At 43.0% G+C, this 24,137-nt stretch overlaps 2 protein-coding genes across 8 annotated transcripts in view; one reads left to right on the top strand and one right to left on the bottom strand.

The window, feature by feature from the left end:
- lrba (LPS-responsive vesicle trafficking, beach and anchor containing) overlaps positions 1 to 24,137 on the bottom strand; it is a 318,483-nt gene that overhangs the window by 101,802 nt on the left and 192,544 nt on the right. For all 7 annotated transcript variants that reach the window (XM_083764652.1, XM_083764653.1, XM_083764654.1 and 4 more), the window contains 2 exons: positions 20,326 to 20,469; positions 18,337 to 18,473 (listed from right to left, as the gene is read on the bottom strand). In XM_083764652.1, the coding sequence (XP_083620778.1) occupies positions 18,337 to 18,473; positions 20,326 to 20,469 (281 nt within the window). The remainder of the gene's footprint in view (positions 1 to 18,336; positions 18,474 to 20,325; positions 20,470 to 24,137) is intronic.
- On the top strand, positions 15,214 to 17,118 carry mab21l2 (mab-21-like 2). Its single transcript, XM_083764659.1, has one exon. The coding sequence runs from the start codon at positions 15,648 to 15,650 to the stop codon at positions 16,725 to 16,727; it is 1,080 nt and encodes a 359-aa protein (XP_083620785.1). The 5' UTR covers positions 15,214 to 15,647; the 3' UTR covers positions 16,728 to 17,118.

The raw sequence follows: 24,137 nt of genomic DNA, 5'->3' as shown, positions 1-24,137 counted from the left end.
GCAACTACAAACTATATTTAGGCACGGTGACAATGACCGAGAGGAGTTTGTGCAGCCTGTTGGAGAAACCACATGGCAAACTTCACATTGTGCACCTGGAAGAGATTTGGTTGGAACTTATTTGATACATACTTGAATTGGCCTACATCATTGTTAGGGATGCATTTGTGGCTTGGACAGTTAATGCAGCAGCATATTTCACATAGGCACAGATGCGGTCATAACATCATTGGGTTTGAATCTGGCTCATGACAACTGCATACTGTAACACATCATCCCATCTGCACTTCTTCTTTTGCCTTTATACTGCACTGACTAAAACTCACAAAACACCTCAACATTTTTCTTTAAAATAACACAATCTTGCATTAGCTACTTGTTTAATGGCAAAAGTCAAGCCATCTAAGAACTCACGAGATGCTGGGGTGTGAGGCTGCTAGAGCGCACCTGTTAAGATGGAGGTGAAAGGAACCAGGACACATTCTTTGATTTGTCAAGCTCATCAGCAAACACTAGTATCATGAAAGGAAAAGAGAAAATATGTATGGTTTTCAGCCTTTCAGCGGTATCGAGAAAATCAGAAAGACAGCCCAATGCTACTGCTCATGGAGTCGTTGAAGACTCAATGGCACCGGCCCCGTTCCCCCTCCCCTTATTTCCATCATAAGCTGCCATGGCAAACATCAGACAGGTTAAGATCGCTGACCAGCTCCTATCGCATTCTCCTCGCTTTCCACTCAATCTCCTGCAGCCCTTTTGCCTTTTTTGTGTTGGCTGGGACATTTTTTTCAGGCTGTTCCAGAGGTTCATTGGAGTAAATTCTTCTCTAATCCGGCTATTGTCGCCAGCTTAAGTTGGTGTGGGGTGCAAAAGCAGACCCTCTCAGGGGGGAATTTGGGGCCGGCTTGTTGGAAGAAGGGTCAGGAGGAAAGAGAAGGCAGAGAGAAAGGCTCATGCAGGCCTGTGGGGTAGAATTGTTTGGATCTGAAGGTGACTCGTATGGTCATCAGTGACAGTATATTGAGAGACACCACCACCTTAACCTGGAAGCTGTACTCCATACTTTGCAGACCAGAGGGTTGTGTGGGCATATTAAATGAGTGAAACAAGAATCAGTTATAAATGCTTAAATGTCTCCCTCTGTTCAATATTTAGTTTCCTCCTTAACTCCTTGCAAATAAATATTGGATTGAGTTGCCAGCATTTCAATGTGCAATGTTATTTAACTTGGGCCAAATGTTCCATTTCAAATAGATTTATTAAATATGACTGTGATAACTGGTGTGAAGCTAATGCAACTTGGACTATTAAATGGAATATGCAGATGTGAATCATTGTTATGAGGAAGGGGATATGCATGGTCTCATTGAGAGCGTAAAATAGCAAGATGAACGATAACACAATTGAGAAAAGTCACCACATTAATCTTCTGGCTTCAGTCTACACTCTAGTCTACACAGTGTAAAAACGGCACTTCCCTCCTCCACCCGTTTGTAAACCTTTACCTTTTAAGCAAAAATTGACAGACCGATGCAATTTAACACACACGCGCATCCAGAACTGAGCTGGCCGTGCATCCTCACATTTCTACAGTATTGTTATTGTATTTTTTATTACGTCCGTTCCTTCTCTCTTCCCACTATAGGAGACAAATAAACCCCTGTGATGCTTTGGTCCCCTATAAAGGAGTCTTGCATGACTGGTTATGCCATAGCGTGTCCCTATGGATCTGCTGTTGCAACCAGACTGGATGGGTCATTAACTATAATGGTGGAGGATAGCTGCAGGAGTCAGCAAAGTGACATTCTGCTCTCACCAGTCAGACACCAAGATGTCTTTACAGGGAGCAAAGCAATACCAATAGCTTTCCTTGGATTTAAAATACAAAAACACTGTTTTGATTTATTTTCATTAATCAATGCTATGCATGGCCATCGTATTTATGAGACTAAAAATCACAGTGAGGGGCGCTTTACCAACCCTTATCATCTTACATCATCGCGATATCGTAACATAACATCATATTCCGATTTGCTCAGTGACAGACAAAACAAACGAATGAACAATGAACTCTGTTCATTGTTAATGGCATTTAATGTTTGTGTCAATGACAAAACAAACATTAGACTCTGTCCATTGTCAATGGCGTTTTTAATGTTCGTCTAGACAAGACAAACATTAAACCTGTATATAGGAAGGGCTAGCACCCCTCATAAATACAAGTAGCGAAGGCGAGGCCTTTTGAAAATGAGGTGATAATTCAGAACACATCCTACCTCACACGTTTAATCTGAAATGCACAGTGAAGCCTGCATTTGTAACTCTTGAGGTGTACAAATGTAACCAAGTGGACCAGTAAGAGTCCGTTTTGTCAATTTACAATTCCAATTTCCAATCTGCCGGGGACGTGGACATCGATCCTTCAATCGCAAGACCCCGGGGTCTCTCTATGACCTCCGCTGAATAACAAAGGCCAGCAGGAACAGCAGGTACACAGGTGCTGAGTGTAATATCAGTGGCCTACCAGGCAGACTGGCATCCATAAACAGGCCAATCCATCAGGCTGCAGTGTTGTCTTTGACACGAATGTCGAGGGCGGGGGGGGGGGGCAGGGGTACAAGGGGAACAAATGATGGAGAGAGGGGATCAATCAAGGGGAGGGAGGGGAGGTGGGATGAGGGGAGGGCACATGCCCCTAGACCGTGGCCCACAGTCAAAGCCCGGAGATGGAGCATGATGGAGAGGCGAGGCTCAGGTGCAGCAAGATAGGGGGCAGGGTGGAGGTGGAGGTGGTGGGCTCTTTGTCTGGAGGTGTTTAGTAAAGTGAGGGCAGGTCTGCTCCGCAGCGGGCTGGGGTTGCATTGAGATTTCAGTCGGGTCAGCGGTGGTGACGGGGCAATGGTAATGGTCAGGTTTGCGAGCGTGTGGGTTGTTTATTGTGCGGTGGGTTTGTTAGGTGAGAGCATGAGTGTGAACTCAAGTGGATGGCCATTGATTTTCTGTGTGTGTATGTGTTTGTATCGTGGTCCACACAGCCGTTTGAGAGCAAAGAGGCTGGAAGACGTGACTGTGTGAAAATGAGTTTAGTTTGTCGATTGGATGATTAGAACAAAATGTGAATGCAATAGCGTATACATACATTAAGAGAGTGAGTGTGAGTTTATTTTTCTATGTTTGTGTGTTTGTGTTTCCTGGTGTAGACAGACCAATTCAAGATGAGGGCAATTGTAAGACATGTCCATGTGTGCGCAACTTCGCATGTGTGCAGGTGTGTGCCTGTGTGTGTGTATCTTGTCCCAACAGCCCAGTTTAGAGCAGAGAGTGATTGGAAGGGAGACATTAGTCATCATTAGTTGGGGAGCAGACAGTGTCTAATGCGTCCCTACGTGTTGACCAAGTGGCAATCATCTCCCCTGGCTTGTCCTGCCTGATTACCAGTCACTGATACTCTGCGCTTTATCAAATGGATTTACACAGACAACACGCAAAAGGCCACAAAACTGCAACGAAGCACACAACATAGTGACAACATGCTGAACCAATGCAACTCAGTGGAGAACAGGTACATGCTGTGGATGGAATTTAAAGTTCCCCTGCTTTTTGGTGACAACTCTGGCAACATCCTGGTCATTACATAGTTTGTCTTTAATTACTTGCGCAAGCAGAACGCGCAAGTAATAGTTTGGCCCGGCTCGTATGCACCGTCCCAGCCAACCCGCCACTTTTGATGCGTATGCACCGTCCCAGCAAATTGTGCCTGATTTGCTGGGACCAGATTACATGGTGTGTATATGTATAACTATCTCTCAATGATGGCGTAAGAAATATGTGGATTAAAGGACCCAATGCCAGAGTGTAATTGGTTTTCGATGGTGACGTAATGACGATATGTTTTAGTGTTGGGAGGATTAAAGGTAATGCTCCTGTGTATACATGTATGTAATCTGGCACCACTGCCGTATCAGGCACAGTTTGCTGGGACGGTGCATACGCATCAAAAGTGGCGGGTTGGCTGGGACTGCGTACGGCACAAAGTAACCACAGTATACTGCTAATCAACTTACAAATTACATATACATACATAGTATATTCAATGATGACATAAGAAATATGTGGATTAAAGGACCCAATGCAAGAGTGTAATTGGTTTTCGATGGTGACGTAATGACGATATGTTTTAGTCTTGGGAGGCACTGATTGACATATACGTCACCATCCAAAGTCGTCACTTACGTATTCATTACAACATTATGTTTCTGAAGTGTATAAAAACAATTACCATTGTTTCATTCTGGCACCACTGCCGTATCAGGCACAAGTAGTCATTACTGAGATTTGACAGTTTGTAGCGGTCGAAAGTACTTGCACACTCTGCTTGTGCACTAGTAGGCCATAAATGGCCTACTAGTGTGCAACAAGCAAGTATGCACTCGACAGAGTGCAGTTCTAGTTTACTTTGTGTTTATTTGGACAGGACAATGCACTTTAAAAACACTAAAACATGATTTATGTAACTGCATACGCAGGATTAAGTGTAAATACACCGTAAGCAAATTTACATCCATAGTCCCCAAAACATACAAACAGAACAGAACCCACCACTTAAAAGGGAATGCTGCAGGATCCTAGTGCTTGAGGATGTTTTGGAACATAACCCGTCAGAAACTATCAAATACATAAATACATTTATGGCACATTTCAGGTGTCTATATGCCATTTTGGCACTCGCAAATCAAGCCAGAAGTCTCCATATATGGGCATAAAAGGGACACAGACAGATGGGTGGAATGGGTACTCTGACACGGGTACAACGGTCAACGGGTATTGCATAGCCGGGTAGGGCATGGTTCTCCAACTTCCATCGTTACTGACTCGGTGCTCTAGTTTACAGCCAGGCACCGGTCTGGCGACTTTAATTATCAATATCAACAACTCATTTTCATGTCTGTTCTCTTATAAACTTATTTATTTTTACCCCATTTTAATCACATTTCAAATCCATGTATGTTATCAGATGTTATGTAATCACTATAACACAATAATCTATAACAAATCGTCTACACTCACTGGCCCCTTTATTAGGCACACTTGCCTGCTGTACTTTAACAGGCATTTCTAAGCTCACCCTTTAAAATGCTGTGACCACCTCAATCTTTGTGTTTTCTGTCAGCTTTGTTGTGGTTGTTATCTGGGAAACTACAGGTGAATTATTCTGCTCTGACCATTTTCAGGAATGTATGTAGAGAAATCACTTTCAACATGGAGTGAAGAGGTTTGCATAGTATCGGACTTAGTAAGAAAAGGCCGTAAGCTGATTGATTGATTGTATTAACAGTTTGTAGAATAAGTACAGTTCGAGGAAAGCACAGTTCAATACAACGTCTGCTAAGAGGATTGATAATTGAGATACCCAGAAAAACAATAAGACTTGTTTACATTGGGGTCCTCCATTTTCAATTGCTCCGAACATTTAAAGACATACTGTAGGCCTCCAAATATACAGTACTATGCATGAAAAAGGAGAAAACATCATAACGGTTTTATATCACACACACACACACACACACACACACACACACACAGAGGACTGGTGACTTTGACTTAAAAGCTTACAGAACTCACCTATTGGCTTGTTCCTGACACAGGCGTGCCATTAATGACGGTAAAGCACACCCTCTCATGTGATATTATATACTTGAATGAGGTTCACTTGCCAGATCACAAACATTAAAAGCTGCCAGCAATAATAGCACTACAGCAGGGTCAGAGCTGTAACGCCAAGACCATTTCCATATCATCTTAAAAATAGTCATACTGAAGAGAAATGTCCGTACTGTTAATAGAGACAAGAGCTAAGAACATAAATGCCTAATAAAAACAGTATTAAAAAAAAAAGAGCTAAGAACATTAACTCAAATACCAGATTAACAAGTTCAGAATATGTCACGATGTGTGAGCTTGTAGACCTGTTACTTTCACTATTCATTGTATGACAAAGTATGTATAAAGGCTTATGGTGAAAGTAACACGCTTATGGTGAAAGCGTTTGTGGTGCATACTGTACATAATGGAACAAAAACCTGTGTCCCCACAAACCACTCGGTGACATATAACTGGACACCTCTGTTGTAAGGCTTGGGTTGGTGCCTCTATAAACAATAACAAAGAAAGCAGCATCTTCAACAGTTGCCATAGAAGGTCCTTGATCTCTTGATCCAGCCATGGCTATAAGTCAACTGCGGCAATGAGCTGTCTGACCAAAATATGACTGTCCACAGAACGGGCCTATAAACAATAAAAGACGCCGGCGTCCCATATGTTCTCCTTGACTTTGAAGACCCAACCCCCCGCCACCCCCCCACCCCCCATATCTCTCTCAAATGCTCCTTATCAGACCGACGGATCGCTGGCCTCAACCACAAAGGATGAGTTCATAGTTTGTGATATAAAGCTCAGTCAAAAAACAAGACAGTGTGCAGTGAGCAGATCTGACTGAATACAGCTACTGCAGTGAATTCGAGCTGATAAAGCAGGGGAAAATGGAGGGCGAGTGCACGTGCACACATGGGGACGTACCCAAGAAAGGAGCAGAAATAGAAAGAGAGAGTAGGGCTAGAAAGCTCATACGCGCTTCAGGAAGCTTAAAACCGTTATTTGGCCTCATTTCTCCTAATTGGCTCAAATCATTCCCAATTGTTTGCATGTGTCTTTTCACAAAGCGGCTGGACAGTGACTTGACATAAGAAGCGTCTCAGAATGAGGGAAACGGAACGATAATAATTGGCTGATAAGTTAAGGTATTCCACCGGGGAGAACAGTGGACGGGATTAAAACAGGACGTTAACGTTAAGAATGAAGGGAGAGTTGCGACGGGGTGAGAAGGGACAAGGAGGGGGGAGACATGAGGAAGGCGGGGAAAGGCGAGAAGAGAACACATGATGGCCGTGATGATAATGAGTCCGTCTCTGGTAAGGAAACGTTTAATGTCTTCCAGGTGCTATAATTACTGGGAAAGCATGGAGGAGCAGACGCACAGAGAGAGAGAGAGAGAAAGAGAGAAAGAAAGGTCATCCAAACCCATCACTCAGCCGGTCCTTGTCGTTGGGTGTGCCTGAGCGATTTATCGACCCTCCCAGGATGCACTCTGTCAGAGTCCGACGAAGGCAGTGGTGAATGCAACGGATGGAGCGACGGCATGAGGGAAAGATGGAGGATGAGGGAAGGACGGGATCTCGGGAGGGGGGTGAATGAGTATGAGCGAAGGGATCCGTTTTCCTGGCCTCATTGATAATGACATAGCTGCTTGGGCTGTCCGTTAGCCCTATAGCACACACTACTTAGGCTCTAACTGGAAAATCAATACACTCCTCTCTCTGAGACCACCCTCCCCTCCCAACTCACTACCATGGCTCTTGCTGATTGGCAGCTGCAGTCGAAGGTCGTCCCTGGCGACCACAAGAGGGTCGGGGAGCTAGGAGCTTGGCCAGGCGGTGTGGGAGGGGGAGGGGGCTTGGTCACAGTAGTAGTTTGACACTTTGGGGACGGCCTAACCATATGAAAGTGCTACATAATGCCACGCTGGTTTCCTTTGACTGAGTGTCCGTCCACCGTCCATTCAGCGAGTCTGACTAAAATCCAGGCAGCTGTCACCGCCCAGACAATTAGGAGTTACCAATGGTCTGCTCACTAGGGGTCCTGTCACTGTATGTCCAATGTGGCAGTATAGGGCTTTTCAGGAGTTGGGGTGGTGGGGAGGGTGGGCGTTAGAAGGTAGATATTTACCATATAATAGCAAATTATTTCAGATGCAAATTATTTCAGATGACTGAAACGTACAATATGCGATGAACGTCTCCTAAAAGCGATATACAGTATTGGAAATGATGGCTCTGGACCACTTTAAAATACTTTTAAAAGTATACTTATGTACATCAATTAGCAGATATATCAAGCTCACATTATGTTGCAACTTGATGTGTTGAGAGCTTGTAGATCTATTTTTGCTAAATGTTTGCTAATTAGGACATGCTAAGGAAATGTTAAATTGCTATTTAAGTCAGCCATGCACTCTCTCCCCAATCAGTTAATGCAGACGAACCACAAAACGTTTTTATGTCAACCAACTGAAATAGTAACAAAATAATTGCTTTAACATCAAGAATTTATTTTGTTGTCAAGCAGTCTGCGAATGCTGGCCTTAACGCAACGATTGCAGTGATTCTGCTGGTGTGAAGTTCCTCCAATCCAGTTTGTGCCTGACATTTTCTTATAGCCAATCAGCTGGCAGTAGAACTGTTTCACTTCCTAAAAGGAGTCTGGCTGACTAGAGTGTGGCTATGCAACCACTCCACACGCAATATTAATGGGTTGTGTCTAAACACAGATATGGTGCTATTACATGCACGCACACACAAAAACATACAGGTGCATGCACACATGCATGTACAGACACACACACACACACACACACACACACACACACACACACACACACACACACACATAGGTGCATACACATACATATGCGTGCACAAACACATGCACACACACACATCTGCTCCATGACTTCATCATCAGTGCTGTGATCTGCAGAGCAGATGCAGGGGCCCTGCCAAGCAATTAGTAGCCTGGGCTGATTTTCTCTGGGCCTTCTATGGAGGGAGCAGCTGGGTCCATCCGTGCTTGGGGGACATCGACAAAATGTGTGAGCTAAAGCATAGGAAATTCTCTCTCTTTGCAACCGTGTGTGTGTGTGTGTGTGTGTGTGTGTGTGTGTGTGTGTGTGTGTGTGTGTGTGTGTGTTGTAAGTGAGCCGTCGAGCCCCTTTCCCTGCACCTATCATGTTTCCCGAAGAGAAGAGAGAGAAAAAATGCAAGCTGGAGCTAAAAGCACCTAGCGCTGACATCCACCTCCCTTATCATTCACTTGGAAGTACAAAGCACACTAACTCAAGCAGACACAGGAGTAAAACTGTTGCAGATCTTTTTTTCCCGTCTTCTTTCTCTCCCAGCTCTCAACGTCAAAGGGCCTCTGAACTCAGCTGTGTTCTTTATTTATACCCAACCAGAGATCGTAAAGGAGAGCCAATTTATTCTAATATCGCTCGCCGAGGTGGAGTTAGTCATTCTGTCAGAAGTTTGACTTCAAATATCTCCATTGCTCATACCGTGCCATAACACTGTGACACCCAGATGAACGAAGACATATGGAGATGTGAAACACTGCCTACCTTGTGATGTGATGTATAGGCATGGACATATCGCAAGGCCCAGGGTCATTTTGCCAATTTGTTGCAGACCAATTTAGGATAGTAATACTTTAATAATGGCTCACTAGATGTGATCTCCTAAAATATGCAACCCACAGATAACCCCGACGATGTATTCCAGATTTAACAGATGAAAAGTAGTGTAGTTATCAACAACAAAAGTGTTGCTCATGCAAAAGACATGTCATCAATAATGAGCATTTATGTTAAGTTCAAGCCCTATTCGTGAATATATATTTCCACCATGAGGTCGATAACGAAGCACGTCATTGGGCATGTGGTGTCTGGTAAGCAGTTCGCTCGGTTGTAAGGCTGTGGTGTGAAAACAAAGCGGCGTTGTGTACACAGTAGCCAGCCACCTGGGGCTACTCTGAGTAATCTGGTAGTTCCTCTCACTGGGGAGAGAGAGGCAGAGAAACAGAAGACAGACAGCGAGTGTGACGGATGATGGAGACAGAGAGGCTGAACGATGAACGCAGAGACAGTAAGGACATATAACGCGACAGGGTAGAAGAAAAACAACTGATCAGGGATGAAAGTATGCAATAAATGCAAATGAATAAAGACAAGGAGACAGTGCAAGGGCTTAAATGAACTCTGAGAGTATAAACTTTTACCCGTAAGGGTCTGGATTTCGCAGTGGGCTCACTAGTATAGCCGGCAATGACTGTGAGTGAGGGGCATGGACAACGTTGTGCTTTTGGCTGGTGAGGGAGGGTGTTTCACATTGTGGTGTTGTCACACAGACCCAGATCAAAGGCCCCCGCTGATGGGGCCCCGCTCTTTTCTCCCGTCAATACAAACCAGAGGAAAGCTCTTTAGGAACCGCAGATAATTCTGGATGTTTTCACGGAGATAAAGAAGACAACGTGCAAGTAGCAGGAGAGATCTCTGATAGCCGGGAGGCCCCATCCAATGCCGCTGGTTTTCCTCCGATGGAGGCTAGTTGAGGTAGCCTCTATATACCTGTGAAACCTCATTAATCAAAGGTTTTTGGTCCACAAAGAAAGCCTCACTGCGGCATACTCATGCAAAATCACTGTGAGGGCTGATATGAAACGAGAGAGTGATACGCTGAAGAGGGGGGGGGGTGTTTGTATGAAGTGTGTTTGACTTTACTGAGATCTGTGCTCATACAAAGACAAAGTGTTCACTCGCACACAGAAACGGGTGTGTATGCATACATTGAAGAAAATGCACAGTCACCTCTCCCTCACACTTTCATACACGCGCACTCGCACACACACACACACACACACACACACACACACACACACACACACACACACACACACACACACACACACACACACAGAGACCTAAGGTCAACAGGGAACATGGCTTATAAAATGTCTCCCTGTCTCTCCAACTCAACTGGCAAAACAGAAAGAGTTAACTCATTGCAGTTCTGTTTTATTTTTTGGTGGTGGTTTTACATATCACTGTATACAGAACACTGTTGCTGAAGAATGTGTGATGGATGCACAGGTCAGAGTGTCCTCCTAATATGTCGAAAAAAGCCATTTCCACTGTCGCCATATATTTCATTAAGCTGCAGTTAGCATGTCCCCTAATAATATTTGGACACTTTCAATCCGAGCGGCGTACGTTAATCTCTCTGCAACTGCAAGCTCAACAATAAACACTGTCACACTGAAATCAAACACCCAAGCATTTCCCTCTTTTCCCTCCTCTCTTTTTCCTTTCTTCTGCACCCATTGCACTATTCATTCTGTCATTCTTTCTTATCTCTCTCTCTGTGACTCTCACACACATCTCTCCACTACAAAGTAAAGTTCGGAGTGTACATGGACCTATTAGGGGTCTCCCTCTTTCTCTCCGTCTATTGCTGAGATTGTCTATCTCTACGTGAGGATGCCTATTCCCCTTCATCTGGCTCATGATGCAGGGGGAAGGAATGTCAAATCTCAACACTTTAGTGTTTCTTTTAAATCATCACAATAAATCAAGCTGGTTGCTAAGGCCAGCCGTAGATTGTGTTGCAACAGAGAATATCTCTGTTCTCATGAGTGGCTCTGGAAAACGCATCCGAACAGACTCTGCATACTCATTCATAAGCCTAAAGGCAATCTGTTGATTATATTAACGTATGCAGCAAATCCACAAAGTGATATACTGTAATAGTGTTTCACATTTTTTCAAAGATTACGTCATTTAGTTGAGGTTTGTTGAGAGCATTTGTGACGCAAGTCGTTTGCCAGCCAAGTCTATGGACTTTGAGGATATTAGAATGTTTGCTTATAGAGCACTTTGACGTAAATCGTTTGCCAGCCAAGTCTATGACTTTAATGTTTGTTTAGGGCACTAAATGACTACAGTGGGCGCCCCTCACTTCACATGAGTGTGATTGTTTAAGTTGTTGGGGTATTTAGGGTATACACAGGGGTGAGCCGACGGCAGGGCTATCCAGGGTGCCGCCCTGGTAGTTTTGAAGATGCACGCAAGCTTGCCTGCACACACAGCCATTGGCAGTTTTTGCACCTCACTAACCTTGCTAACAAAACCTGTCGATCGACGCCGAGTGTCACAGCAGCACAGCTTGAAATAACAGGAATGGACCTTGGATGCATATGCATATCAACGGTGACGGTCCATTGTGTCGATCTACTAACGTAGCCTATACTCCAAGTGTCTGAAGTAGTCTAAAAACTAAAGAGTTAGATTAACACTGGCTGATGCATAATAATGACAACACGAACGTTTCCCCATTATGCAAGTAAATAGAACATAATTTTATATACAAAACATTGTGGGTTAATAAATAAGCCTACTACATTAAAGAGGTTATTTAAATTTGTGATCGCTAGCGAGCATGTGTGCGCGACATAGCCCCGCTAGTTTAAAAAAATGCACATCATGGGTATACAGTACACTGTACACGCAGTAAAATCCTTTTTTGGGGGCAATTCTCTGGGTTACATTTCTTTGTACATAAAGAGTATACTTATAGTAACATACAACATGTATAGGGCTCTGCTAGGTGAAGTGGCCTGAGGATATAATACTTAAATGATAGTAAGGTAACTAACCACTACTGCAGAGTAATTACTAATGGATTTATTTGATTCAAAATACGTATCTAATGCATATAATTATTATACACATTTGGGTCCACTCGAGTCATTTTTACACTCTTTGAGTTCACGCGGATAACTGTGCAGGCTATAGTTTTGTGGGTTTTGCCCTCTAAATTAACTGTTTGTAGTAAAGTATAAAGTGACGCATGCAATTCATAACCACTGAGTAAAGTTTTTTTCCTTTTCTCAATGACTTACGAGTTCAACATGGGCTCAGCCGTTGCAGAACTTTTAGACTCAACTGAACGTTAAACGATGTGAAACCAATCACGAGTTGCCCTCAGCACTGAGAAGGAAGCAGCTTCAAACCCAGAGAGGAATGCATCAAGAAGACAAGCAAGGGGACTTTGCCATTTCAAAACAGGGATGAAATCCCTAATTCATTCTCGCCTTTGCTGCATTATTGTGGGTTGTTTGGTTTCCTTGCACAGCTGGATACGTTAAATTATTCATAAAATACATTAAGGCAAAGTAATCAGGCAAACATGTTGCTGAATCGACTCCTGTATTACACAGTTAAGCCTATATAAATCTATATGCATGCGAAAGTTGAATCTTCTCTGTATTCTTCAATTTTGATTAATCCAAAAAGTTATTGCTTAAATTACGTTCTTGAATTCTTATACTTATATACCGGTATTTTTTATTTTTATTTTTCTTCTTATTTTGAAAATAGTTATAAATAGGTCATCTATTATTCTATTCTATATTGCTGGCAACTGCAAAGAAATGCAATGAACTAGGCTATAGTGTTTAATTTTCAATGCATGCAACATGTCCTTTTTTAGAATCAGATATAGCAAAAAAAAAAAAATCTAAGCAGTCTAAAAACATGAAAGTTTGATAGATCTGATCATCCGTTTACAACATCGTTTTGAGGTATAATGTCTCTGCGAGTCTGCGGCCTATACACGCATTACTCGATTATTAGGCCTTATAGTCAAAGTGATTGGACTATCGCTAAACAACCCGTCTTTGGGTGAGACCGGGTTGCGAAATAACCAAGTTAATGTGATTTAAAACAATTATTTATGCTAATCAAAAAGCCTTGAGGGAATGAAAAAACCTGTCTAAACGGAATGACGTCATAGCGCCATTAATTGAAGAAAAGGCAGAGACCGTCCGTCGCCTTAATAATGAACGACTGTCGAATATATATTGTAAAATAAAATAGGCTAATTAAGAAAAGGGAGAATCGGATTTGTTGTTGTTTGTGTTTACAAGCTTTCCCTTTTAGCTTTGCTTTAGTTAGAACGCCGCTGAATATGGCCCATGCATGCGCGCACACATGCACACACACACACACACACACACACACACACACACACACACACACACACACACACACACACACACACACACACACCTCCAAGTCCCTTCCCCCCAGCGCGTCTCTCTAGCGCGTGTCCTCCAGGAGCAAGTGATGGCTTCTTAAGTCATGAAGTCTGGGGTGATAAGGGGACTGCAATTACAAGCTCGGAGAATCCCCCCCCCCCCCCCCCCCCCCATCGTTAAATAATGGGCAAGGCTCACCGGCGAAAAACTGGCGATACAAAAAACTGATTAGCGCGTGCGAGTGTCATAATTTCAGTAATTTCATTCACCATAAAAATCTCTCTCTCGCGCGCGCGAACACACACACACACACACACACACACACACACACACAAAATGAAAAAGACGCAGACAGAAATAATTAATAAGCCTATCAAGTAAAAATATATTGAAAACTGTTGGTGATGATGACGGCAAACAATCACATGATTTTAATATTGGTACAGAGGCCTCTCTATACTTCAAGAAGCTTATTTGAACCTTAACAGCAGGTGTAGCCATGGTCTTTCCTCCCACATTTAAAAGATCTTTATTTAGCCTACTGTATAGGCTATAGTAGGCTAAATACATATACCGGTATAGCTATATACAGTAGGGTAAATACAATAGTTAATGTGATAGCTAGCCTACTCAATGGCAAAAACATTGTTGCAATTATACGACATTTAACTCAATATAAATAATGTAAGAATCAAATCAGTGGGAGATAGTAATAATCCCATAGACGGTATAAAAATCAATAATTTAATATCAATTTCTAAACAGAGGTTGCAATTTTCTTGCAGCGTTAATTTAATTTAAGTGCCCGAGTAATTAAACTGATAATATTCTAGGCTATACTTCATTTAAGTGTCCGTTCAGGTATAGCGCGAGTATAGGCCTATTTGGGATCTAGTTTTAGATCTAGTATTTATACAACAAAAATAGTATTTAATATATATATATATATATATATATATATACACACACACACACACACACACACACACACACACACACACACACACACACACGCACACTCCTCGTCGTCAATGAGGAAAGCACGACTATACTATACACATTTAGGAAGAAAATTACTTATATGCAAAGTTACGGTATATGTCTAAAGTTTATCACTCACAGTATGTGCACCCATCTAAAAAGCTCCTGCATGATCCATCATTACACATGACGCACTGGTAGCGAAAAAGATTCAAACGCTCGTCTCTACAATTACATTACGTTCAACTTCATGAACAAACTAGCACCCTGTATCTGCTCTACGGAAATCTCCTTTACCTTTTCCTATCTGGACCTTGCCAGCTCCGCACTGCATGGAAAGCAAAAGTGCATCCCTGGGCGCAGGCAGCAATGCCAGTTGGCAGAATGCTCCGATTGGCCAAGCGCACTGACAGCTCCGCCGCTCATTGGCCGACACCACTGACAGCTGCGACGTTGATTGCAGGACGCGAAGCCCGGCCCCTCTCTCCCCTGCTAAGGAGCCATTCATAAACTACACAGGTTGAGCTCGTGCAGCTGAGTGCAGACCCAACGAGAGAATAAACACGCAGTTTTCCCTTGCAGTGCAACTTGCGCGGAGGAGAGAAAGATGACCGCTCGCTCAGGGTCGGCATTTTATCCTGTAGGTGCATGTCTGCGTCCGGTAGCACGGTCATTATATTCTTTTGTCTGCGTCTAGTGGCCGATCTGGACGTGCCAATGAGTTCAACTGATATTTAACAGCCTATTACGTTGCATCCCTATCCGTTTCCTCCTCCTAACACTGACGTCCATCCGCTGTTAGAGCAACCACTGAGAGAGAGCGAGAGAGAGAGAAAAAAAACTTTCATCTTTTTTATTTATTTTTTATTGCACGGGCCAGCGTTCTGCTTGGGCTTTACCGGTAAGCATTGGATCCGTCAACCTACTGCGACTCTCCGGTGTACAGCCCGGACCTCTGCCCCAACATGATCGCGACCCAGGCGAAGCTGGTTTACCAGCTCAACAAATATTACAACGAGAGGAGCCAAACTCGCAAAGCGGCCCTCGCGAAGACGATCAGGGAGGTTTGTAAAGTGGTGTCGGATGTCCTGAAGGAGGTGGAGGTGCAGGAGCCGCGGTTTATCAGCTCCCTCAGCGAGATAGAGGCGCGCTTCGAGGGGATGGAGGTCATCGCCCCGAACGAGTTCGAGGTCGTGCTCTACCTCAATCAAATGGGGGTGTTCAACTTCGTGGACGACGGCTCGCTGCCCGGCTGCGCGGTGCTGAAGCTGAGCGACGGCCGAAAGAGGAGCATGTCGCTGTGGGTCGAGTTCATCACTGCCTCGGGGTACCTATCGGCCAGGAAGATCCGCTCACGCTTTCAGACGCTGGTGGCGCAAGCCGTGGACAAATGCAGCTACCGGGACGTGGTTAAAATGGTAGCGGACACCAGCGAGGTCAGGCTACGGATCAGGGAGAGATACGTGGTTCAAATCACTCCCGCGTTCAAGTGCACAGGGATTTGGCCGAGAAGCGCGGCCCAGTGGCCCATGCCGCACATCCCGTGGCCAGGTCCGAACCGCGTTGCAGAAGTCAAGGCCGAGGGCTTCAACCTCCTGTCGAAAGAGTGCTACTCGTTAACGGGGAAGCAGAGCTCCGCCGAGAGCGACGCCTGGGTGCTGCAGTTTAGCGAGGCCGAGAACAGGCTCCTGATGGCGGGCTGCAGGAAGAAGTGTCTCTCCATTCTCAAGACCCTCCGTGACCGGCACCTCGAGCTGCCCGGCCAGCCGCTCCAGAGCTACCACATGAAGACCCTGCTGCTATACGAGTGCGAGAAGCACCCGAGAGAGACCGACTGGGACGAATCATGTCTCGGGGACCGGCTCAACGGAATCCTGCTGCAGCTCATCTCCTGCTTGCAGTGTCGCAGATGTCCCCATTACTTTTTGCCAAACTTGGACTTGTTTCAGGGAAAGCCACACTCGGCCCTGGAAGCGGCTGCTAAGCAGACATGGAGACTAGCGAGAGAAATACTCACCAATGCTAAAAGTTTGGACAAATTATAAAAAAAAAGCTAAATGACTGTTGAAATTGTGCAGAGACATTTTGAATCGCGTTTCAAATAAAAAGGGGGGAAACTGATCCTCGAAGCAATGTGAAAAATTAAGTAATAACAATGAGGAAGCAAGCAAACTACACCACAACAAATTATTTTACAATATGGAGCAATTGGGCCATTGCCAGAGAAAGTTGAAGGTACATTTTCAAGCTAAATGTAATAACGCTGAATTGTCTTTGTTTTAAATGTTTTCACAAAGTGAAGAAATTCTTATTTAAATATATGCACAAAAATCTTTAAGTGAAAGAATAAAAAAATGTAGCGTGCCAAGTTTAAAATAATTTCCATCATGTGATTTAAGCTGAAATGTTAATAAAACGTTGTAAATTACATTACAACTTGGCCTTGTGTCTTGACGTGTTTTGACAGGTGGGATGTCAGGCTAAACTGCTGTATTTCATTTTCTAAATGGCTTTAAAAAAAGAACACCATTAAATTACTCAATTACAGACAACTTTATACTGAGTTCTCAGCGTGCAGGGAAAATATGGGAATAGGAAAAAGTTACACAATTTTCACTCATTTTTTGTTTGCACTTTCAAAAATAGTACATTTCTTTCGCAAACTATAAGCTAGCCTATATACAAAGTTTTTGCAAGAATACAAAATAGGCCATGCAAGACAGAAGACACGATGCTGACTTGACAATTACCTTCTAAGAAACAGGCCCATGCACAATTAAGCCACAATGAAAACAAACTTTGAATCATCGACCTGATTAAGTCAATTGTTATAAAGCATTATACTATAGCCTCAGCCTATACCTGTACACAACTGTTATAGGCAGCTATATCCATATAGCTAAATAATTTAATACCGTGTTTAATTGCAAGACTTCCAGAGCTGAACACAAACGGACACTCAACCACCTGTGGATCAATAATGTGGCGGCTAGCTGGTGCTATAATACTGAATTTTAATTCATATTAGCCTATACTGCATGACCACCACTATCTGAATCAAACTGGTGTTTTAACAGACTGCCCCCCTACAGAATCGTGAACTTGGTTCAGTGAATCGCTATGCACGCTGAATGCATGAAGTGTCACTGTCAGATCATCATTGCTCAACAAGGCCTCGCTGTTTTTGGTTTACATTTCTTTGCTCGTGGCAGGTAATTTAATCACAGCCCATCAAGTTACGTATAACCCTTTCAAACAGAAGATATTTTAATAAACTTCATTATTTCCATACAAATATTATATAGGGCAAAACTCTTTAAAAATAAAAATATATATAGTTAGGCTACCATACTCATTATGGCTATGCAGCCTATTTAGGAAAATTTGAATAATTGCAACACTAAAACTACAAATGGTAAAAGGCATCATGATGAAATTGTTGAACATTTAACTTAACGTAACGTCATATAGGATTGCCCATAAAAAGATGTAAAAGAACGAACTTGTTTTTTTAGACCTATATGGGTTATACAGTATAGATACAGCCTGGTTAATGAGCCGTGCCATGGGGGTTTGGAAAGGCTAGAATTTGAAGCGCTTGCTTCAATTCCCTCCTCCCCCTCGCTTCACCTCTCACTCTCTCTTCTCTCTTACCTTGGGATCGATCGCCTTAAAGCCAGGCTCATCCTCGTCAACCTCGAAGTACACTTCGGAGGCGGTGATGGACAGGGTGCCTTTCACCACCACGGCCGGGGCGACCAGCTGAGCGCTGGTGCTCAAGTTTACTGGGCCTGGGAGACACAAAACGCCAATAGCGACGGGTCAGAAATACAAGCGAAAGTGTTTTCGCTAAAGCGCCGCCTCAACCTCTCCGTTTCAACTCGCCGCATTCTCTCCGTGAGGAAAACACACTGACCTTTTCAATGGGCAGAAGCAGCGTGCAAGGTAAACATGTAAACTCGGCAAAGGAAAGCGCGGACATGTGCGAGTATTTAAACAAAACGGCAAAACAAATGCATATAGCCTGCCCTGCCGCCTATAGACATGCACGCCTTCACTCATAACGTTCGCTTAGGGAAAACTCGATACGACCGAGTCCGAGAGGAACAGAAAATAAAGAGTGTGAAAACAGTTTTTGTACATTTCTAGGCTAATATTATAGGCATGTAGGCCTAATGGCTTTGACAACTTAGCTATGCTATGCATAAATTGTAACATTACACGCCAGATGTAAAGTATAGGATAACATCCTCATTTGTGTTGGGCCACGGTCGAAATATAGCCTAATATATTTTATAAATATTAAGCACATGTCAGTATAGGGTTATGATCGTTCGAGAGCATATAGCCCTGTTGACTTTGTTGGGTGCATGGTCTAATTTAGAAAATATTAAAATGATAAACTAGAAAAAATAAAATAAAATAAAATAATACAGAATCAGCCGTCAATCAGAACCCATTGATTGTGGCCTGGTGTCAGCAGGGGGTGACGGGTCTGTTTAATTCCTCATCAATCTTAATTTATGCCAGTATGACAATAAAGCTAGCGGCTCAGGGGAGCTCAGAGCGGAGGCTCTGCCCGGTTCTCCACATGTGAGCCCGGCCATTGTACTTGCAGATGTGCGTATAGCTGCTCGGAGACCCGAGTTTGATTTCCCTAAGCACCCTCGACGCACAGAGGCTACAGACGGGGTGGAATAAACAGATATGTTCATTTCTCCTGCCTCTCTCTCTCTCTGCTCCTCGTCGATATTAACATGTTATCCCGGGGTGAAATAACATTTTATTTTTTCAGTCACTCAAAGTCATTCAATTACACCTGAACTAGACAGCTGGTTGTGAGGGGGGGGGGGAGGTGACACGAGGATTCCCGTCGACAAGACACCACCAGTAAACTCACCCCCACTCCTCTCTTGACAATGTCACTTTATTAAGCAGGATTTGACGCTTAATCCCATTGTCACTCGATGGCGTTATTTTAATATGCTCTTAAAGTCTATATGTGCATGCAGCTTAGTCTAGCGAGCCCGTTGTTACTGCAAATAAAAACGCGGATTATAGGGTGAAATCCGATTAGTATATGTATAATTGGCTGCGCGAATAACGGTGTCACATTAACGGCTATGGGTGGGACAGAAGCAATTTAAGCTAAATCAATTGATATTGGGTTAGTGGGCCACCATATGATTTGGCCTATATGGCCCATGCGGTTCTCAGTCAATTAATCAATAGCCTATTTTACTGCTCTTCGAATGCTTATTGATCTACAGGCTGGCTATATTCAAGATAATATATAGGCTACTTATATACACTTTAACAGAAAGGTAATTCATAGTTTATGAGTCATATCAAAGTCCATATTGAAGTCAATAAGCGATATACCCAGCATACGCTTATATTATAGCCGCCAAACACATGGCATGGGTGGCACTGCACTGGCGGTGATGGACTAAACTGAGTGTCTTGTCAGAGCTAATAGCGGGCAGGGTGATTCCTCTCGTCATGCTAAACGATAGAAACCTGTTCATGACTTCTCATGGAGTGACGTGACGTCTGGAGATGCGATGCGACAGAATCAGCGCGACTTATGCTGCTGCATTATGGCGGAGACACTATAGAAAATAAATCGATGAGCTCTTATACCTGTTAAATTCTCCAACTCCTTTTCTTCCAGAGAGGAGAGTGTGTCATCGTCTCCATCCAACAACACTTCGCTGTCGGAGTTTTGATTCCCCAGAGTTTGGCCTCTGATAGATTGCTTGCCTTTGAGAATATCTTCTTCGGAAGCTGGAAGGGGAAAATATCAAATTTGAACCCAAATAATAAATTATATATGTATAAAAAAAGAAAATAATAACATGAAAATAAACGTGTAAAATGTTAAGTTGAAATAAACCAAAGCATCTGCATGCTATTTGCATTTAACCCATACAATAATAATTATAATAATCAAGCCTGCTAGTCAACTAAAATCTAAAAGGAATCAAGGAGGATGGTACCACACAACACAAACTTTACCATGAATATCATGCCAAACATAATTGTGCTTATGATGTGAAATAAGCAACTGACTGAAATTAACCTGCATGCAGGCTTAAGTCTGGAACCATGCAATATCCCATATCCTATACTCTGCATTCTACTCCTACCTTTTATTGAATTGAGCAGAAATGTGATTAAACAAATGTTCAGCAAATTATCAACATATTCCCTATCTGAGTTGGGGGTGTTTGAGTTCACCCCCATGAGTTTTTCCCCATACACCACTTCTATTCTCAAAAGAAAACAAAGTGCAGTAGCAACACGTTTCTACATCAGACATGGCAGGACATGCACACACACATGGGTAAAGTGAAACAACAGATACACCATGATACAAAAGACTGACACAAGGCAATTAAACGCTCATCTGAAACCCAATTTGCATCATTCCGCCTTTACATACATCAAAACAAATGGCGTTTTTTATCCAAAGATCAGCCAAAAGTCATTTTAACTAAATGAGAGCTGCATGCTGCCCGCTTTGATTTCAAGTGAACATGACTTGAGGTTCCAAATGGATTATTTAAGAAAAATGGTAATCTGCAAACATTTACAGAGGCCTGCATCCCCCAGTGGTGCATGGGAAGAATCCACAGACAAAAGTATACATAGTACAGAGTCAAAACTGGCAAGCCTTCTCGCTTTGTAAATATAGTTGGCAGTATGCTGCGTCTCTTTTTGCAGCTTGTGGGTGTGTGGGGTGTGCAAACATACGGGTATGCAAGACCATGCATGAGTGTTTCAAAAGCCAACATTGCAGGCAAAAGTAACAATATGCATTAAGAAACAAGTGAACAAGTGTTCATTTAACTCTGAGAGTGTGACTATAGTTACACTAAGAATTAAACGAACACTGAGGGTTTATTTTATAGTAGACTGTTTTATTTTTCCTTCACTATAGCTCCACCTGAGATATAGTGGTAGAGACTGAGATCACTTGCATTTCCTGCAAACACAGTGCCACATCATGCGGCTGAGGACTTCGCCACTGCCAGAAGAGAGTCGGCTTGAAAAATCTCTTGTCATGGAAAATATGCAGCTCACTGATATTCAGAATGGTCTTCCTGTAATTAAGCCTCCCTGGGGAATTCCTTAGTTAGCAGCGCTGAAATTACTACCAGCTCCCCTAATATGTACCACATGCCATTGTATTCGCACTGAGCAAGTGGACAGGGGGACTTGTCAGATGAGCGCGCTTAAAAACAGACGTGTATGCGAACTTCTGTACATTCCTTTGTAAACACGCTTGGTGACTCTCGCCCCCAGAACTTGAATGTTGTCAACATAAGGGTGTTCTTGGTTGTATCACAAGAGCAAAAACACTGCTAGTCTGCTACTATTACCATAAGACCAATTTGTTAATCGCTTCTCAGAGCAATTCTCACTGGTATTAACTTCGACTAAGTAACACACAATTCATACATTGCCGATAGGATAGTTAACAACTGCAGCAGATAAAGACTATTATAATGAATTGGCAAGCTACACACTATTGTGGCTATATTCTGCCAATGTAAGGTTTTATTTCAAGAAACAATTTAAAATCAAACAAAATATTTCTAAAGCACTGTAGATACTTCCTCTCAATTGTAATACATTTTATATGCAAGGAGTCCTGCCTTAAGACTATCATTATTATATCCAATAAGGAGTTTTATTTTCATGCTATAGCATTGTGTGTGTGTGTGTGTGTGTGTGTGGTATAACAGTATGATATTTTTTGGTCAGGACATACACAATGTAGACACTATATAATGTTGAATAGGCCCTATACTTCATGTTATGGGAGATGTAAGAACGGACAAAGGATATCCAACACACAACAGAGGGTGTAAATGTGCACACAAACTGATGATTAATTATCTCTCCAAGGTACGTAAAATATATATTATGACATCCATTGTGTGTGTGTGTGTGTGTGTGTGTGTGTGTGTGTGTGTGTGTGTGTGTGTGTGTGTGTGTGTGTGTGTGTGTGTCGGTGTCGGGGGGGGGGGTGGCGGCACATGCGCGCGCGCGCGCACACACACACACACACACACACACACACACGTGAGCTTCCATTAAATTAGGTTTGAAATACAAAGTTTCATCCGTTTGATTTCTATTTCTATCTATATCAAATAAGCATTTTCCAATTCATGCTAATTAATCTCAGAGGTATGTAAAACAATATTTATATTTATTATTATTACTATTATTATTATGCATTTCAAACGAGTGCACCAATATCATAAACTCAGGTGCTGGATTAAGAAACACCAATGAACAATCTCTGCAGTGAACAGGTACGCCACGCCACGTTAAAGAAAACATCCAGCCGAGGACTTTACCCATATCACTCAACAGAGAATGTGCACAAATCCCAGGCATGGGTTACACTTTTTAGGAAACCATTTCCGTACAGAGACGTGCAACCCGCCTGCCTTATACAACTGGAGGCATGCATGGGACTAGCAATTAAATTGTCAGAATTAACTAATTTGTTTTTAACAAGAGCGTAGCCAGGAGTGTGTTCATGAGGCGAGTATTGATCACTGGCACCCAAGACATTCGTCTTAGGGTATTTACTCTGCCACCTCTGGTGCACGGACCCAAGGCTGCACCAAATCAATCCCCAGGAAAGATGGCTCTTTCTGGCCATAAATACCTAACCAGGCTGCTTCCCTAGATTCCACGCCGCATGCCTAGAATCTCCAACCAACGATAGTTTCGGTTGACCATGTGTGCTCACACTTGCACAGTTGCACTGCAGAAATGCAATGTTCTCCCCTCGTGTTTTTACAATAAAGGAAATGGTATTTATGGAAATGCTTCCTTTTCTTAAAAAGCAAATGTTACTAGTTCTGGTTCAAAAAAGGTTCTGCTCTATTTTCATGATAGCTGTGATCAGAAAAGCGCTGCTACAAGTAGCCTGGAATCAGACTAAATTCAGTCTTGATCATACACTAAATATTTTCTTAGGGAGTGAGACCCGCGGAGTCTCCGCTCCATGTCTGATGAAAATAATTACAGCCAGATATGACCTTTGTACTCCGTTTGAAAAACTCAGGGCTCTGCATTCTCGTCTGGAGCTGCACTTCCGCAACAAATGTCGGGTCGGCGAAAACAAGACGAAAGGTTACATCAGAAAATGGCCGCCGTCAAGTTTCAACGTCAAAGAGTTATTTTAATGATATATCCCCATCCCCCCCCCTTGTAATTCAGCCAGAGTGATATATACTCTCTCTGGAGGTAGCACTCCCTTGCTGCAAACTGGCTGATGGCTATTTTTAAACAGACATGACTTTAAAAGCTTCCAATGTTGCTTGTGGGGTTTTTGTTCTTCGCTAAAAGGGATGAATATACAGCATGTGGCACTTAAACTGAAATACTTTGCAACATAATGGAATAATAGAGATAATATCCAATGCACA

The sequence above is a fragment of the Protomyctophum parallelum genome, assembly GCF_964188405.1.
Source record: "Protomyctophum parallelum genome assembly, chromosome: 5".
NCBI classification, from domain to species: domain Eukaryota; kingdom Metazoa; phylum Chordata; class Actinopteri; order Myctophiformes; family Myctophidae; genus Protomyctophum; species Protomyctophum parallelum.
Note: the sequence above shows the minus strand (reverse complement) of the source record. Positions and strands in the feature narration are given on the sequence as shown.

Bases quoted from the DNA above. Each gene is read 5' to 3' on its own strand.
- mab21l2 (XM_083764659.1), top strand. From the start codon at position 15,648: ATGATCGCGACCCAGGCGAAGCTGGTTTACCAGCTCAACAAATATTAC.